General features: G+C 43.4%; 1 protein-coding gene across 8 annotated transcripts in view; it reads left to right on the top strand.

The window, feature by feature from the left end:
- The window catches only part of ENOX1 (ecto-NOX disulfide-thiol exchanger 1), a 625,875-nt gene that overhangs the window by 468,632 nt on the left and 139,158 nt on the right, over nucleotides 1–18,085 (top strand). For all 8 annotated transcript variants that reach the window (XM_082435381.1, XM_082435376.1, XM_082435380.1 and 5 more), the window contains one exon: nucleotides 8,285–8,497. In XM_082435381.1, the coding sequence (XP_082291507.1) occupies nucleotides 8,285–8,497 (213 nt within the window). The remainder of the gene's footprint in view (nucleotides 1–8,284; nucleotides 8,498–18,085) is intronic.

Genomic DNA, 18,085 nt, shown 5'->3' with positions numbered 1-18,085 from the left:
GCATTCGTTTTCTCTGCCCTGGATTCCTTTCAGGGTGTGTTGAAGGTCAGCGACTGCAGTGGCTAATGACCTGATCCTTGTAGAACCTTCTTTAGTTGACGTAACCATGGAGCACCTCTTACTGATGCCCTTGGCACATGCTCTGCTGCTCCGAGAAGGCGTGTCTTACCATCATAGGCTGTGGCTGTCCCTTTAATAAAAAGCATGTAAAATGCAAATGCAGACGTCCTCTCACTTTTCCATTCAGGCTAGAGTCCACAAGGAGTGGGCAGAATGAGAAAGAGCAACATTCTCAAGCGGGAATGTTGATTTTGGAACAAATAATTTTTTCTTTAATATCCAGTACATTGTGTAGTCTGAGCTAATGAGCTGCAGCAGCTAAACTGTATTTGATCGTGTCCACACCTAGAAGTGACAAGAACTAGCACCTTGGCGCTGTGACCCCCTGGAGGAGTTTCAGGAAAGTTTGGCATCTACGTTAGGTTCTTTTTAAGAAACCAGCACAGAAGTGTCTTTGCGTGTAAGAGGTCCACAGCATTGCCTTTCCTGTTAGAGGATAGCAGATTGGGAAGTCAGCTTGGTAAAGTCATTTGCAAACCTTGCCATTTCAAAACTATGTATTTATATAGATGAGTATAATTTGAAGAATTTAGAAGCCGTACCTTTGCCAAGTACTGTGTGATCCCTTGAGGAGAGAACAGATTGGAAATTTTAATAGATGGCAGTTACAGTAAAATGAGCTAGCTGGGGCGACATCTTAGGCAACAGTCAGGTAATATCAAGCTTGACAATTTCAACCCAAGCACAGAGTTTGGAATATAAACAGCATTTAATTGCTTAGGAAATTGGCTGCCTCTGAGAGGAAATCCACTCCATGCTCCTGATAACGCTGCAAAGCCAGGCAGGAGGAGCCAAGGAAACTCTTTCCCTGAAGATGATTTCCTTGATGTGGGGATGTAAAACACCATCAAGACCTCAGGTGAAAAAAAGCCTGGATCAGAAAGGAAATGGAAATACAATCTGAAAATACCTAATTGAATTTGATTTTCTTTCCTCCCCTGAGAAATCTTGCTATCTCGGGTTTATTACAAGCATTTTTTTTCCCCGATTTTACACCATACTCGTTTATCCTTACAACTTTCTTGTGGAAAATCAGCTTTATCCAGAAAAATCTGTACTAGCCAAGTCTTTATTATAACCGACAAGGCCCTCCATATCCATGCATAGTGGTAAAACTATGCATACAGTAGATGCTCAGTAAATTAATTCCTGTCTCTCTTTCTTAGCTGTTTGGAGTTAGGAGCGTGTTGCATTTCTGGCCAGCAGTGCTACCAGGCATGATGGGAAGTGTAGGGAAGTGTGATGTGCCCTCGGCCACCATTCCACTCACTCCACAAGTATTCGCTGAGCTCTTTGCCATATCCCTGACACTGTGACGCCAGGGAAGCAGCACACAAAGCCCCTGCCTCACAGAGTTTAGGTGTAGTTTAGGTTTCTTGAGTGACAGAGGCAATTCCAAAGCTCTTCCCACTATTATGCATGACAAGTGCAGCGCGCTAGCCCGGGAGTGGTAGGCAACCCAGCCCGGCAGAGGTGGGGTGAGAGAGGGGTGACCTTCTGGGACCAGGTAGCCCTGATCCAGCGGTCCCTGGGTCTTCTGAAGTCAGAGGAGACACTGAGTTGTAATGGTGTCGCGTCTGAGGCACTGATCACTCAGTGTCTGTCATGGTTAATACAAATTCTAAAAAAGAAGGTGAGCGGGCACCCTGCTGATTAAATAGACATTGTTCTGAGACAGTTCAACTTAATGAAGACTGACTGGGAAGTAACTGCTTGCAGATCCAAAGTTTATAGCACGGCTTTGAGAAAGTGAGAAGAAGCTCAATACCACCATAATTACACTTTATTGGAAACAGTAGCACCAGGCAGATGAGATAATGAATTTCTCTTTGTCTAACACAGACCGTCCACCCCTGGAGGAGCCCCATGTTTGGACTGTGGAAGGGAGAGATTGATTAGACAGTGAGGAAAGATGATGTCCTGATTCACTGGGGATTTCTCCTGGCAAGAGCATTTACAAGTTTTTGTGTACTTTTTCCCCCTTTGGAAAGCGTCACATAATCTTTCATTATGTGATGAATGAAGAGTTTCTCTCTGAATCAGGTGAAGTTTTGACAAAGCTTTGCAAGCATTGTCCTTGGGATTCCCTGATATGTCATCCAGGATACAGTCTTCCTGCGATCAGCATTTGTAATTTCTGAGGACTAGTCTCTGATATGCATACAGAATGGCCCCCGATCAGCCTGCCAGAGGGAGAAACCGCGGAAGTGGTTGCCAGCGTCTTGCTGAGATGGTTGTCAATATTTATGGTTCTGAGAAACTAAAAAAATCAATAATGCTCTGAGCCAAGTCGAAGTTCCATTAGCTAGAAGCCAAGCTTCCTTCTCAGGGCAAAGGAAATATGAAACACGGGAACCTGTTTGAGAATCACGTCCTTGGGCGTTACTGACCTTCACAAGGCAAGATAGACCATTTCATCTAGAAACATTTTACCTGATCCAAAAGCAGGAATAATCAGTGCATGTTTATGTTGTCCCCGCTGAATTTTCTCATTTTCACAGGTACTAAATTGTTGGAGAGATTGTGTGTGTGTGTGTGTGTGTGTGTGTGTCTGTGTGTGTAAGTGAACTTGTAGGTATGTCGAGGGTAGAGAGGGAAGTATTAACATTTGTGTAGCCTTTCACGCTATCCGTGATTTGAAGGATAGGTAAGGTACCACCCCTCTTGATGGTTAATTGAGCAGCCAGAGAATGGAGATTTGTTTAGGGATGTCTAAGTTTTAGGTACACGTAGTGAAATTTTGGGAATGTTGTAGTAGCATTTGGGATGTTGTTCCATCCTGGAATGTCCATTCTGCCTGAATCAGTATGTGACTGTATGCTAGAAGTTATTTCCACCTATCACAGAAGCTAGAAATCAGGGACAGCTGTATAGACATACCATTCATTCTCTGTGTGTGTGTGTGTGTATGTGTGTGTGTGTGTGTGTGTGTGTCTATCCCCATTTCTCTGGAAAGAAAAGTGTTGTAGGATGTGTCTTCCTTTTTTCCCTCATTCTCGAGACATTTTGTTCAAACATGGAATCTCCCTTCCTGTCATTCCTTTCTAGACCCACCAGAAATCAGGCTACTCCAGCCCACTTCAGTTTTCATACTCAGGGCTCATGGCCTGGCTCTTGTCACACTTATCGTTCTGAAATTCAGGGTCAGATCTCCCTATGTACCCAAAGAGGGGGAAGAAATACAAAATGAGCCTGTATCAGTGATTTTACTTAACTCACTAATTAATGAGAGAATGAGTAAGATGTTAAAACTGGTTCAAAAGAGAGTTTGCTTTGTAAAGACTTATATTTTCTTCTGGACAAAAATTCATTTACATTGTTACAGAGAAGAATTATTTGCATTGTTATGCGTTTTCACAATTTATGTTCTGTCCCTAAAGAGTTGTAAAATAGCCTAGTCAATAACAATTAGAGATTCACATCCCTGTAAAATCAGTTAATCCCAGAGGGGGTTGGAGAGGATCCTGTAGCCCAGCATTCTGTCGAAAGGATCTGCAGTCTCTGTGCCCATTTCCAAGACTTTGACTTTTTTTTTCACATTTTTTTCTGGGATGAAGATGACTGACGTTTAAGCAGCTCTTCTTTAAATGGGGGTGGAGGGTTTGGGGACAGGGATTCACAAAGCTCATGAGAATCCCATCAGAGCCTTTCCGTATTCGCCACTCTCTCAGATGCTACTTTCCATTTCAGGTTTTCATTATCTTTTAACTTAGGTGAGCTCCTCACCAGTTTCCCTGGCTTTTATTGAGTGATTTCTTCTAGTGCTTCTCCAGTTTCAATGTGCATATGAAACGCTTGGACTAGGACACAGATTCTGAGTCAGGAGGCCTGAGTAGGGTGAGGCTGCATTTTTGATAAGCCCCCAAATGAGGTTCATGCTTGTGATCTTTGACTAGCAAAGATGTGTCCCATATGCAATTTTTAAAATGCCTACTATGTGCCCCGTGCTCAGTAAACGTGGAAAAGAGGGATAGGAAGGGAGGTTGACAAATTCTGATGTGACGAGAAATGAAGTAAGTTGGGTATGGATTCAGATAGCGATACTGAAGTGTGATAATCATTATAATATTATTTAGTCCTCACAAAGCTGAATACAAAGGTTATCACCTTCCCAGAATTTAAAAAGCTAAATACAAAGCTAAATGCAAGGGTTATAACCTTCCAGAATTTAAAAAAAAAAAAAAAACAACTTTCAAAAAGATTTTTAAGTCATTGGATAAGCTGATTAGCTTACTGTGGAAAGCTCTGCTTCTGTGTAATTATCTGACATCTCTCTTAACTTTCATTGCTTATGGTAATAACCTTGGAGGCCTGAAGGATAAAAGGACCAGCCAGCTTAAGTGCCATGAGAACATTTATCTCTGGTAGACAATGTGAAAATACTCTTCAACCTGAAATTAAAATGTTTATTATCAACTGGTATTTCCCAAGTTTTGACCACTGGATTTGCCGTAACTTTCCAGCACTAATGCACTGCAAATCTATTAGAAATAGAGTATAATGAAAGAAACTACGAAGGGAAAAAGTCAGAGTGAGCAGAAGACTGAAATATGTTTTGGAAGTTTTCTTCTCACGTTGACCCCTCAGAACTGGAGGGCCAGTGGATACATGAACCAACAATCACTGTATAGAGTGACTAATGTTTTCATAGCAGGATATGTAAGGAATTGTGGAAACGTAGCAAAGGGACACCGAATTCATGTTAGGGTTGCAGAAAAGCTTCCTTTATGAAAGGCACTTAGGCTGACTCTTGAGGGAAGCATAACAGTTAACCGGGTGGACCAGGAGTTCCGGGGCCCCTAGGATGAGTGCACAGTACATGCAAAAGTAGGGAGACAAGGCCACGGTCCTTAACAAAGAGGAGTGTTTTTAATGAGCAAATGGTCCATAGTCACTCCATAATGTGCCAATTTTCCCAGTTCTTTGTGTGGAGAAGGCATGTCTGCACATTCTAGTTTCTGAAGGGCACCCATGTTCAGAGTTAAACCCATGCATGTTCACAGAAAATATTTGGAATCTTTATAAGTGCGTCTTTGATGTGAATTTTATGAGCCGTGTTAATTTCTTTCTGCATGAATAGCTTTAAGAGTGCTGCAATCTAAATCCTGTTTAAATTAGTTTATATTGTTTTCTGTTTTCTCTGTGATCTTTCCCCTGAATCCAGAATTGAATTTTCATTTGGGTATTGAAAATGACCGCTCCCAACACCCTCCTGTAGCCATTCAGGGGGAGCTGCTGACTTAGTCTTCATTTAATATAAAGTCACCTCTTACATGGCAACAGATATCGACTAGACTTAACCAGTCGTACGTTAGCTAATGTTTTCACAGTTAATTTGAACGTCAGTACATCAGTCATCCACCAGCCCGCCTCAGAAAGTTCAGAAATGAGGATGAAATTGGGAGTTTTCAAAACTATGTAGTAAGCCATATATATATGTATATATAAGATATATACAGTATATAATGTATATTTTTATTTTATTCATATATACTGAGAAAATGGAATTCTGCCTACTATTACTTGTTACAATGTTAGAAAGTCTCTTGCCTACTTACTTTTTCAACTGAGTATTTTCAGTTGCTTAATCCTAAAATTGCTGTCTCTCTTTCTGAAAACTATCAATTAACTCTAATCTGCTGGTGAACTTATGCTTTAGGTCTAGGAGTGAAGAACAGTAACATTTGGCTTTTAGGTCATTCAAGGAAACATGCATTTTTAAAATTTAAGTGTGTTCTTCCTGACAGTAAATTAGGGTATTTATGAACTGCGTAACCACAAGCGAGAGAAGAAAAAACTGTACCCGTACGAGGGTGAAAGAAAGATGGGACCCCCTTGCTCTCTCTCTGTCTCCTTGGAAGCCCCATAACGAAAACATCTAGGATTTTTCTTTGTGTTACGTAGAGATGAAAGTCACAGCAAAGGGGAAAAATGGTCCATGAAGTCAGAGTTCTCTTTTCTGTTGTTGTTATTTTTTAAGAGGGGAAAAAAAAAAAAAAGATTTCTTATAAGCATTAGGTTGATTTCTGCTGTCTTTCAGAGGCACATTCTCCTAACGCATATCTGCAGAGAGGCAGAGAGAGGGAGAGAGGCAGAATTTATTCTGACTATAAGGGTCGCAGTGGGGCCCCCACAAGCATAATGCTGAATTATGGGCCTCTCCACGGGTTGAACGCAGTGTTAAGTTGTGTGATGGATTCTATCATATACAAGCCGCTCTGGTCCATGAAATAAGAACCCCGTGCAGCTGGAGTTCACTGAGGGTTGAACTCAGACTGAAATTCCAGAGTTAACAAAACTGTGCAAACCAGCTGTGACGCTGAACAAGTGCGCGCTCGCTCACGGGTCGGTTGAAATTGGCAAGGAAACTTGAGTCTTTCACGTGCAGGCTGCCCTGTGGGCCTTCCCCAGGCCACTTACCTCCTCGGATCAAAGCATGAGGGCAGAGGGGGCAGGTTTGCCCAGGAGTAAAGCTTTGATCCCCAAGCCCAGACTGGCACCACCCAGGCGGGAGAGGGCCCGGGGTGGTGGTCCATCAACAGCAGGATTTCCATCCTGGAGAATCCACGGGCACTGGGTCAAGCGATCCCGCCTTCACTCAGTGCAAGTACCTCCTGGGCAAGAAGCAGCCACAGCAGTGAAGTGCCCTGGTCTGAAAGGGGGCCTCTGGGAGAAAAGGTACTAATGGTATTTCCACAGCGCTCTGCAAAATTCACAAAGCACTCCGCAAATGCAGACTTTGTATGGTGTGTAAAATACTAACGGCGACGGTTGATTGTAAAACCTCTGGTGAGTAAAATAAAATAAAATTCCTTTACTAAATATGAATCACCCTCTATCTGTTCATCTAGAGTGTGTATGTTTGTATGTGTGTATATGTATGCACACAATATATAATAATATATAAATAATGGAATATACACATACAGTGTATAAGGATGTCTCCGGTGTTCCTCTAGTAGAGGGAACGTGGTAGTCACTTAGTATTTGTCAGAATCGTGAGAAGCATCTGAATCTTTTAGTCTAATTTTGCTTCTTATTTTTAGAACTCAGATTCTACTCAGTTTACTTGGAAACTATTGGGTTTTTTAAAAAAAATTTTATTGAAGTATAGTTAATTTACAATGTTGTGTTAGTTTCTAGGATATTTCTCTTAAATCGCATTTTTTTGGGGGTAAAAAATACGGATGAAAGGCTCATCTCCTCAAGTTTGTCTGGAAAATACGCAGTGAGCCTTCAGCAATAGGATCAATTAATGTTGTAATAACCGACATACAGCTTCCACTTCCAATTAACTTAATCTCCTTCAAACTTGCTTCTTCTTCACCCTCCAAGTCAGTCGTAAAACACAGATCTGTTCCAGTAACTATTTGCAAACGGGCAAGTATATTGATTTCTTTGAAATAAACTTTATCACTTATTTACAGGTAGAACCCCTCCCCCCATCAACACACCCCTCAAACCAAGTTCAAATGGGTTTCCAGTCGCCTTCCAAGGCAAACACTGACCACCCCGGAACAGGTCCTCTTTTGTTGAAAACAAGGAAAAATTCTAGTTTTCAGCCTAATCAAATATGTTCTATTAAACCTAAAGTGAAATTAGTTTTGAACTGCAGTAGAATAAGAATTGACCTATTCCTACTACCACCTTGGGAACAATATCTCACATCACAACCGCTTTTAAAAGTAATTTAATCTGTCATCCACATCTTGACAATAACTCAGCCGATTCTAAGTCAGAAAACTAGTATCACTGTATGCTATTTCTGGTGAAAGAATAAAGAAATCAACTGGAGGCCAAATAGGTGAATAACAGTTTTCCGAGCCAGTCTTAAGAAAGAGAAATCTGGGTTTGGTGGAAGAGTGAGGTTGTACCGTATTTCAAAGGATGCCCAGAACAGATCTTCTAAAACTGAGCTCATTGAGTTGGTAGTGAGGGGGTGAACCACCCTTTGTTTCTTGGGTGGTTGTGCAGTGCCGTGGAGTTAGATGAGGGAAGACAAGCTAAGAGATGATGGAGCCATTAGTCGCAGGAAAGCTCACAAGGTCAAGTTCTGAAAACGTATCCATTAGGATGGACCGTGCTTTGCCTTTAGAGAGGAACCAAAGTGAAAACGAAAATCTTTCCTGGGCGTGATTTGGACTTGGTGGTTTTGCATTTCCAGACGATAGCAAGTTTTCAGAGGCCATCACAGTGCTGCTGTCCTGGATTGAGCGAGGGGAAGTAAACCGGCGGTCTGCAAACCAGTTCTATTCCATGGTGCAGTCGGCCAACAGCCACGTCCGCAGGCTGATGAACGAGAAAGCCACCCATGAGCAGGAGATGGAGGAAGCCAAGGAGAATTTCAAAAATGCCTTAACCGGGATCCTCACTCAATGTAAGTAAGATTTTGGGGGCCATCTCTTTTGTCATGATGTTGCCTTTTCTTATGTACTCATTTTTTTTTTTTTCATTTGGGGGTAAGTAGTCCCATAATTTCCCATCTTACTCCATATCGAATGGCAAAACCTCATAACCGATTTCATGTCCTGTGGCAACTTGGAGGAACACGGACCCCGCCCTGAGAGCTTACTTCTCAAGGTGAGCAGCATTTCTGTAGCTTTTCCGCAGAACACCCGGCCTGGCCCCCAGGGCGGGGCAGACAGATGCTTCGGTGCCTGCTGGACCCACTACAGTTCACACCGCCCCTGCAGGGTGGCCACCCTCACCTGTGGGCTCTACACCCAGACCCACACATCCTCCCCGTGCCGAGAGTAGAAGCAGCCCCTGAATACACTGTCACGCATTGTCCTTGGGCTCTGTTTAGAAAGAAGGTCAGAAAGACTCCTCCTCAGGATCCTTTATTTGAGGTGAGCCTTGGCTGTCAACACAGGCAACTCAGGAGTAGAGATTTTTCTGCAGTATTATTTTTTGTCCTTTATTCATTTGGAAAGCAAATTGCCTGAACCACTGGATGCCGGTGATTTTTCACGTCCAGATCCTAAATTGATGAAAGGGTGTAAACGGGGCTTTCTCATAGAACAATAGTTAGGGAAATTACCCAGGGCTCTATTCAAAACAAAGGACATATATTTTTTTATGGGCACTCTGTGTCTGTAGTTAATGTCACAGTGGCATCATGCCTCACAGCTGCTGTTGTGCCCTTGCTTGGTAAAAGCTATTAAATGACATTTGTAACCGTGCCGCGCTCCATTCCACACCAGGTGCAGGACCCTACACGGGATGGCAATATATGCAATTTACATATTCATTCTGAGAATAAGTATTACTTTCAATGACATAATGTGCCAAAACGCCCATCACCTCTTTCATCAGTGTAAACCCCAGCCATAAGGTATCCATTAGGATGGAAAGAGAGGAGAGGATGAAAAACCAGAATCTTAACTGTAAACGTGTTTTGTATGACTTTGTTGTCAAAAGACCATTTTTGCCACAGCGTAAAATGTCACATAAGGAAGCTCCCAAACATAAACTCTGATAAGTGACCAAATATCCAGTATGAGACCAACCTGGGACACCCTGTCTTTGTAGGGAAAAAAAAAAAAAAAAAAAGGAAAAACGGAACTGCTGAATCTGATAGAGACCATTGTCAGACCACCTTACCTAGATTCCCTGGTGGCGAGCAATGACCTTTTACCCGACTGTGTATGCCCAGCAGTTCTGAAGTTGGGGTTACTAGGGCTAGGCTAAAGTCCACTAACACCCAGACCACCTTTTAAAGGAGGGAAGCAGAGAATTGATTAGTAGGTGGGGTAGGGTGGATTGATAGCAGAGAAAAGGGAGAGAGGGAAAGGCCACACCATTCTAATAATACAGTTCCTACAAAGTTATGGCAAGAAGCCCACTGCCTGAACAGTAGAATGATCACTGATTACCTTTTGCTCACTAGCGTCAGGTTTAAATAAATCCTCATTCCTGTGCGGTTTACAGTCTGACTGGGCAGGGAAGACTCAATCCTTGACTCTCACAAGGAAGATAGGAAGGCAGCCACACATTAGAATAGGGGAGGGATTTTAGTTTTTTTCTTGCAATACCTGTTGAAAGAAGCACTTGTTAAAAACAAGCCCCCCATCATGTGGCTGAAAGAATGGGATGTGTCTGATATTATACAGGTAGAAGCCAACCTAATCGTAAAACCACTGAGAGATAGACAAAGAAGTCCAGCAGGTGGGGATACAAGCATCAGTGTTTTACTCCTGATAAAAGCAGAATTGGATAATGGGGTTGAGATCTGCAGCGATGATGGGGTTCCTGATGCTGGACCTGGGGGTTGAGCATCCAGCCACAGGCAGCTCCGAGGACCACAGGCTTCTTCCTGTGGAGTCTGTATCCATATGTACCACATCACACGTGGAGAAGCAGACGGGAATGAGTACAGGTGACCCTCGAACAACGCGCAGGGGTTAGGGGCTTGGACCCTCTGCAGGATGAAAAATCCGAGTATAACTTTATAGTCGGCCCTCCCTGTCCTCAGTTCCATATCCGCACATTCAACCAAGCATGGATGACGCAGTATTGTAGTATACATAAGTGGACCTGCGCAGTTCAAACCTGCGTTGTTCAGCCTGTACAGGCAGGCTTGTTCACTTGCTCCCTGAAAAAGAAGAGAATGAAGGGCTAGAGCAGGGCCAGGAATTTTGGAGGACGATCCCACCTCATGGAAACCACAAGCATGGAGATTACTATCATAGATAACACTTAGGTACCTCACCTATAAAATATCAAAAATTAAATTCTTGCTTTTAACCTTCAAACCTGTCCTTCTTTGATTTTTTCCTTCCCATTTTAATAAATTCGCAGACCAAAATCCTGTAAGTAATTTTCACACCCACCATCCCCCACCACCAAAGCCCACATATAGGACAGCAGGAAATCCCATTGTTTCAACATTCAAAATTGACCCACTGTTACTCATTTTCACTGCCACCATTCAAGTGCAGGCTGCCTGAACGATGATAAGAGCCTGGTATGTCAGTTAAATATGGTGTCCACCTGTAAGTAATAGAAAACCCAGCCAAACTTTATCTTAACAGATGGAGCCTTTTCTTTTTATACACAGTGAAATCCAGATTTGTTGGCCCTGGTTCAGTGGTTTAAGGCTGTCAGGCCTGAGGTTTCTGTGATACTATCAATATTAACCTTCTTAGATAGTTGTCTAAGAGGGCTGCTGTTGCTCCTGCCATCACATCTTGTTTTTACAAGCTGGAATCACATAAGAAAAAGGAGAGGAAGAAAAGAAGAGGAAGGGGTTGCACCTTTAGAGCAAGAAAGCAAACTTGCCCAAAGATCCCCAGTAAGCTTCTATTTATGTCTTGTTGTGCAGAATTACTACATGTGGCCATGCCGAGCTACAAGGAAAATGGGAAATATACTTTTTTGACTGGGCCCATTGTTCTCCAGAATAAAACTGGAGTTCTCCGAGTTAGGAAGAAGGGGAGAATGGCTACAGAGAGACATTTTGCAGTTTCTGCCATGTGTAATTCCTCCCTTTCCGCCTTTCCTCCAGCTCAATCTATTTTTCACACGTTGTCTGACATAATTCAGAGCACGTCTTCCCCACTTAAATCCCTTGAGTAGATTCCCATTGCACTTACAATGACATTCATCCTCCCGAGCCTCAAGCTCTCCGTGCTTGCCTCTTCAACGTCAGCTCTCCTTCACCTCATGAGGCATCTTCTCCACTGGCCTTTTTCCTGCTGAGCCCGTCAAAGCTACCTCCCAGCTCCAAGCCTTTGCACATCTGTTCCCTCTGTCTGATGGGCTCTTCCCTGTACTCTGCATGCTTCCATCCCTCTCATCCTTTAGGTCTTGGCTGTAAGGCCACCCTTTCAGAGGGGCCTTCCTGCTCCATCCTCTCCAAGCAGGCTCACCATTCCTGCATCTCTTCAGGTTCCTCAGGGCACTTATCCAAATGGGTATGACTTAATGAATTCTCTGGTTTTGGTTTATTATAATAAACGTCACAAAGGAAAGGACACCTCTCTCCTAGTCATTGATATATATCAAGTGCCTGGAACATGGAAATATGCAACAAATATTTGGGGGATGAGTGAGTGAATGAATGAGTACATTGGAAGGAAGGCAGGAAGTAAGCCTGAAACAGTAAGCTCAGAAGTTTCCAGGAACCTTGTAGAACAGGTTGGCATCGGTGTTAGCACTGTCTGTGGATAACAGAGTTTCACCTTGCATGTGTAATCAAACAAGTTGAAGAAAGAGCTCACCAGCTGTGCTTTTGTTGGAAACTGCTATATTTTACCAGACACTTGGTAGCAGGCTAGAGGATGTTAGGAGAGTTGGGGTAGAAGAATAAACACAAAAGTTCATGTTGACATCTCCCCAGTTGTCACTGTCTGACAACCTGTACCTTCCCCATCTCCCTATTACTGTTTGAGAGATTCCCCCCCTTAACCCTGTAATTTGATTCTGGGAAGTATTTCAGCAGTCAGCAGATATCAACAGGGATTGTGAAAACCCCAGCTGAACTTGACAGCCCCCAGAGCTGTCCAAGGGGTACATGCCCCAGCCACAGAGGGCCTGAGGGGCCTTCATGTGACTCCTCAATAGCCAGGACCCTTCAGGATGACTTGAAGATGGCAGATACTTTCAATGTGAGCCTCAGCTGGAGTTAAGCCTGTGAGGTAGAACGGGAACGTTGCATAGCTCACTGAGCAATCTCAGAATTTTCCATTTGTTTTTATGTGCTTTTACAAAGACGACAATTCCCCAGATGCAAAGGGGAACCAAATTCTAACATGAAATTCACCATAAAAATATTAGCAATAACCTGACTAGCCTGGTAGGTGTGTGTACATTTCCTCATCCTTTGAATTTTGAAATATATCTCATTTCATGTCTGGTGGAGTTATGTTTGGTTGTCTCCACCGCATTTTCTGCTTCCCCAGATGGCTTCAGGGTGAGTTTGGTGTCCATACACGTAGCTGACTCTAAAATAATAGCTGCGGAAGTCCACAGCGATCGACATACTTGCCATATTTTCCAGAAGTAGAACCAGTCATACCCCTATTTATCGGCTTTAATATTTCTGGCAAACACCACAGGAATCACATTTGGCGTTCTCTTTTAGAATTAGATAAGGATTGTAAAGCACTGGGATTCGGGAATGACATCTCAGCTTTCTTTCTCCACAGTGGCTGGAAATCTCCTGGTTATTTGACAGTTGCTCCCTCCCACGTAAAAGATCCCCACAATGTCAATGTTATGCTCCTAGCATTCCATGGCAGCCTCTCCATTAGAAAGTCAAGTTTCAGGGAGTCGTTCATAGGCAGTTTGGAAGCAGGTCTATTGTTGAACTAGTTTATTACAGCAAGTGGGGCTGGCCTGGTGTCCTGAAGAGAAGGCCCACTGAACAACTTCCAGGAAAATTCAGGTACATTACAAAGTGCCGAGTGCAGTAAAAGTGTGGGTCCCTATATAGATTTTGTTGGAAATAGCCAACTGGTTGACCAGGAGAAGGGAAATTCCATTGCATGTTAGTCCATTAAAATGGATTAAATGCGCATATCTCCTTGCCTTGCTTATCCTTGCTTTCATATTTGAACAAACAGCATTTGTTCAAAGGGAAAAAAAACCCAAGAGCCATGAATAATTTAAAGGTTGAGATTTATTTCAAGGTTTACATCAAATGCCAGCAGTTACCTTCTAACTTTGTTGGTGTTCAGTTCTGCCAACGTTTGTTTAAGTTCTAACCTTCTTCCTATCTCTGGCCTTCACCCCAGGATGGGCTATGTAAATATAACCAAATAGGCATTGTTTCCATCTGAGCCTTGGCATAAAGTATCAAAGGGCAGCAACTAAACCCAACCAAGAGTTTGAGGAGTATGGCATCCATTCTACTTTGGATCATTTTTCACCTGTGATGACGGATGTGCAGTTTTCAAAGATGTTAGATGAGAGCATCCTTTAAACTGGTGGGGCACCTAGGGCTTTCCCTTCCTTTCTGGGCCAGCTGGATAGATCTCATTCACTATATATTAAGAAAGGAAAAAAAAATTCAGTACGGGTGAATCATCTCATTCTTATGTCATTTTATTCTCATATCATCCTTATCTCATCTTTATGTCACCTCTCAACCTATCCATTGGGCAGAAACTCCCCCAAGTTTCCCAACTGAGAGACTTTCGGGTTTTGATCTTCCTTGCTTTTTAGACATTTATATGTCAGAGGAACTCCCCATAGGCCTGCCCACATTCAGGTTTTCAGTTATGAGCAAAGCTTGTCATTTCAAAGCTCAGAGAAGAGCTATTTATAACATTGAGGAAGCATGTTCCACAACACTCAATTATTAATGTGCATGCCAGGTCGATCAGTTGTCCATGCCTTGTTACAACACACACGCATCTGATGAAAATTTAAACACTCCATGATCGTCCCACTCTGGTAATTTCCCAGCACACTTCCTTGTAAGAGAGGAGAGAGGGAAGGGAGCAAAGTGGGGAAAAGGCAAACGGGAAGCAGAAGGTGATGGAGAAGGACTTAGTCATATTAATTTAAGGTTATGTGCCATAAGTATGAGCAGGATGGAAAACTAGAAATTGTTGAGTGTCAGAGCTGGAGGGGACCTCAGACCCTCATTGGCCCGAGCCCCCTCATTTTATAGAGGAAGAAACTGAGGTCCCAAGAGCAGCCCTGATAGGCCCCTGTCATTTAGCAATTCATGGGCAGATTAGAACTCAGGACTCTTGGCTCCTTGGACAGTTCGCTTTCTCTGTGTGCGTGTGTGTTTATGAAAAATGAAAATGATCAGAGGAGGATAAGTATAAGTTTATAGTTTACAGGTGGGTGTGAAGAAGTGTGCTGGCATCACACTGAATATAAGAGCTGGTACCTGGTCGGAAAACAAAGTCTTTGCCTCTAGCACGGCCCTCTTTCCCCGCCTCCGCACTCGTACTTCCTCCCCATCCCTTGTCGGAAGCGTTTCCCCTCCTCCCCAGGCCAGAACCGAAGCTCCTATCACATCTCCTCCATGAATCTTTTCTGTCTGTTCTACGCATTATCACCTCCCTTTCTCCTCCCTTCTGTAGCGCTTGTCAGTACTGTCTACTTCGGCATTTGATTATTCTTTTAAGCATCAGGTCTGGGGTTTTGGTTTTTTCCTCCAGCAAGATTTTAGGCTAAGCGGAGACAGAGACCGTTTGCTGTTCTCTTTTCCCACCTCACTGCACCACTTTCAGGCAACATTCTTGTAAGCACCTCAGTATACAAATATTGGTTGTTGATCATATGTCACAGGTGGAAATGAAAGTAGTATTGGAAGTTGGGCTGGAACCTAATAACTGCGAAACACATTCTAAATGTTGGTTTGGGGGGTAAACCGTGATCTTAACTGGCTTTGATCTAACATACCATTCTCCTTAAAAGTGAAATACATAGAATATACTTTAGTTGAGAATTTTGCAGAAGTAGTATTAGAGCGCTGTCATTGATGTTATTTTAACCTGGAGATTGGGAAGGTTAGAACTATCATGCAGATTTTTTTTGTGCATTTATGATAGGAAATGGCATCAACCTCATCTTAGATCTCGAAAAAAGCCGACAGTGGAGAGACTTTTGACCAGGCACCAAGACATCCTGGTTTTGATCCCAGCTTGACCATAAATTAGCCAGGTGACTTTAGGAAAGGCCTTGAAGCTCCTTAAGTCTTTGTTTTCTCATCTCTGTGGTGAAAGGGTTTGACCAGACAGTCTCCTAGGCTCTCTTCCCACTCTGAAAATTCAGCTGTCCTTATCATATCAACAACTTCGACCCTTGAACATCTCTGAATGTCTACACACAACAAGTACCTGCCGGGATGTCAGTAACTCCGGAGCTGATCATAGAACAGAGGATCAGATGACACTCTCCGTGCCCGTCCCGACTCTGCCTGGCTGCGGAGGTTACATCTCCGGGCAGTACTGTAAGTTTTAAGCCACTTCTGCCCCCTGAGAGTGTGTGTGGCCTCCTGCTGGTGCTGCAGATGCACCAAAACTCGTGTCAGAGAGGCTGCATCTTGCATCTCCTCTGCCGCATCCTCATCTGTTTTCTTGACTAAAATCGTAAAAGCCTCAGGCGTTTGAATGAATGATGAAACTCATCCACAGTATTTATCGGGTCCCTATTAAGTGCCAGGTAGAGCACTGAGTGCTGGAGTGAAATATGAGGGGCGTCTGATCTCCCTGTGAACTTCGACCCCCGTTTCAGGCAGATTGGCATCCTCGTCCACATTTCTCCTGCCTGAAAAGCTCTTTCTGAAATCACTTCCTTCTTAGGAACATCTCAGCTAAACTCTTTGTTTTTTAATTTACGCTAGGGGAAATTTGGCTCCCATGTCCCTGCTGTCGAGAAAGAATTTTATGACGTGTTAAAATGTTTTCTCATGTCTGTGGTCGTCATCGCTATCGTGCATGCATGGGAAAAAAATTCCCCATGACCGCCTTAGTGACTCGGCAGGTCTTCTGTTTCTCCTCAAAATTATACAGATGGCTGTGTTCGCCAGTGTTTTAAGTGCTGCAAACATAATTTTCATTAAAAAAAAAAATACCTTTTTGTTCTCAGGGACAAAATGTCCAGAGAAAATACCTTTTATAAAAACTTCCAAATCAAGGATGAGCATAGAATTTTCTATTTCGCAGGACAGCAAAGCTGATAGCAGAAGATGCTGGAAGCCCGCCAGAACCGAGTTGAGCCTTTTTTGGTATCGGCTTTCAGCCTGCATATATATATATATCTGGGTTCTCTCTCTGGCTCTCTCTCTCTACATATATGTGACTGAGCCAAGTAATACACTATTGATATTTGCATTTCTTTTAAAATTTAATGATAACAAAATATGAGAGAGAAATTAAGTCTTATACTCTGGAACAATAAAGCATTGTAGAAGGCTAGATTTCAAGAATTACCATATATATGTTGAGTGAAACACAGAAGTTCAGGAAATACGTAACTCCTGGGAGCTAAGGAAGAAAACCTTGCTACCTTGATCCCAGCCCAGTTGTAGGGACTTGGGAAAAAAGCCACTGCCCAGTATCAGGGGGAGGGGGCGGGGGCTCGTGTGAGGAAACAGTCTCTGAGCTACTTTGGAAGGAATCACATGTAAAAAAAAAAAAAAAAAAATCTTTCATGAAAACCTTTCAAAGCCAGGACACTTTCAAGCTAGATCCGAGGAAAAGTGAGGTGTCAGGAAAGTTTCTTGAAGGCAGATATGATGTGTTCTTGACTCTCTGTGCAACTGAAGAAGAAGTACCGATTAGTATTTGTGCTCAAACAAAAGAACAATGTCCAGGGAGACTCGGGACAGAGTAGCCACAGACAACGTGAGAGAACATCTAGTTAAGGAGACAGACTGCTTAGGTGTGCAGACCCGTGCTCTAGCAGGTAGCTGTGTGATCCGCAAAGCCAAAAATATATCCTGTCTGTTCCTTCACAGAGAGTTCGCAGACCCCTGTGCCATGGGATGGCAGAGGTAGGAAGGATATTCAGGACTGACCCCCCTTGACCTTGGGATTCAAACAGGTGGAGGTTTCGCAGGCCACACAGCTGCTTAGAGGTGGAGCTACGGCCTCAGAAATGCAGGCTGCATGACCCTCCCTGCCCGCACGCGTGCCCCCCGAAACCCTGTGCGAGTCCTCGACCCCTAAAAGCTCTCCCTCAGCCCCACCTCAAGCTTCCCCTGCTGAGGCTTTTATTCAACAACAGTGATAAGCAAAAGTAGGACAGCACGGATTTTAGATGAAAGCGTGTGCTGAGCGCTCACCCCGAACGGAATCGGTTGCAGTCTGGTAGACAGGTGAGCAGGGGCCCTCTTGCCAGACCCTGGGATTCTTCCTTGCTGTCTTTCACATTCCTCAGTACCCTTTTGGAGAGGGCTCAGTGCAGCTTCCTGCCCCATCACAGCCGCAAATAATTGTCTTCTTTGAGTAGAAAATTCTGCTCACCTTAACGTTTTGGACCAGCCGTTGTTAAAGCCTTT

This window comes from Balaenoptera physalus (genome assembly GCF_965194825.1).
Source record: "Balaenoptera physalus genome assembly, chromosome: 18".
Classification (NCBI taxonomy): domain Eukaryota; kingdom Metazoa; phylum Chordata; class Mammalia; order Artiodactyla; family Balaenopteridae; genus Balaenoptera; species Balaenoptera physalus.
Note: the sequence above shows the minus strand (reverse complement) of the source record. Positions and strands in the feature narration are given on the sequence as shown.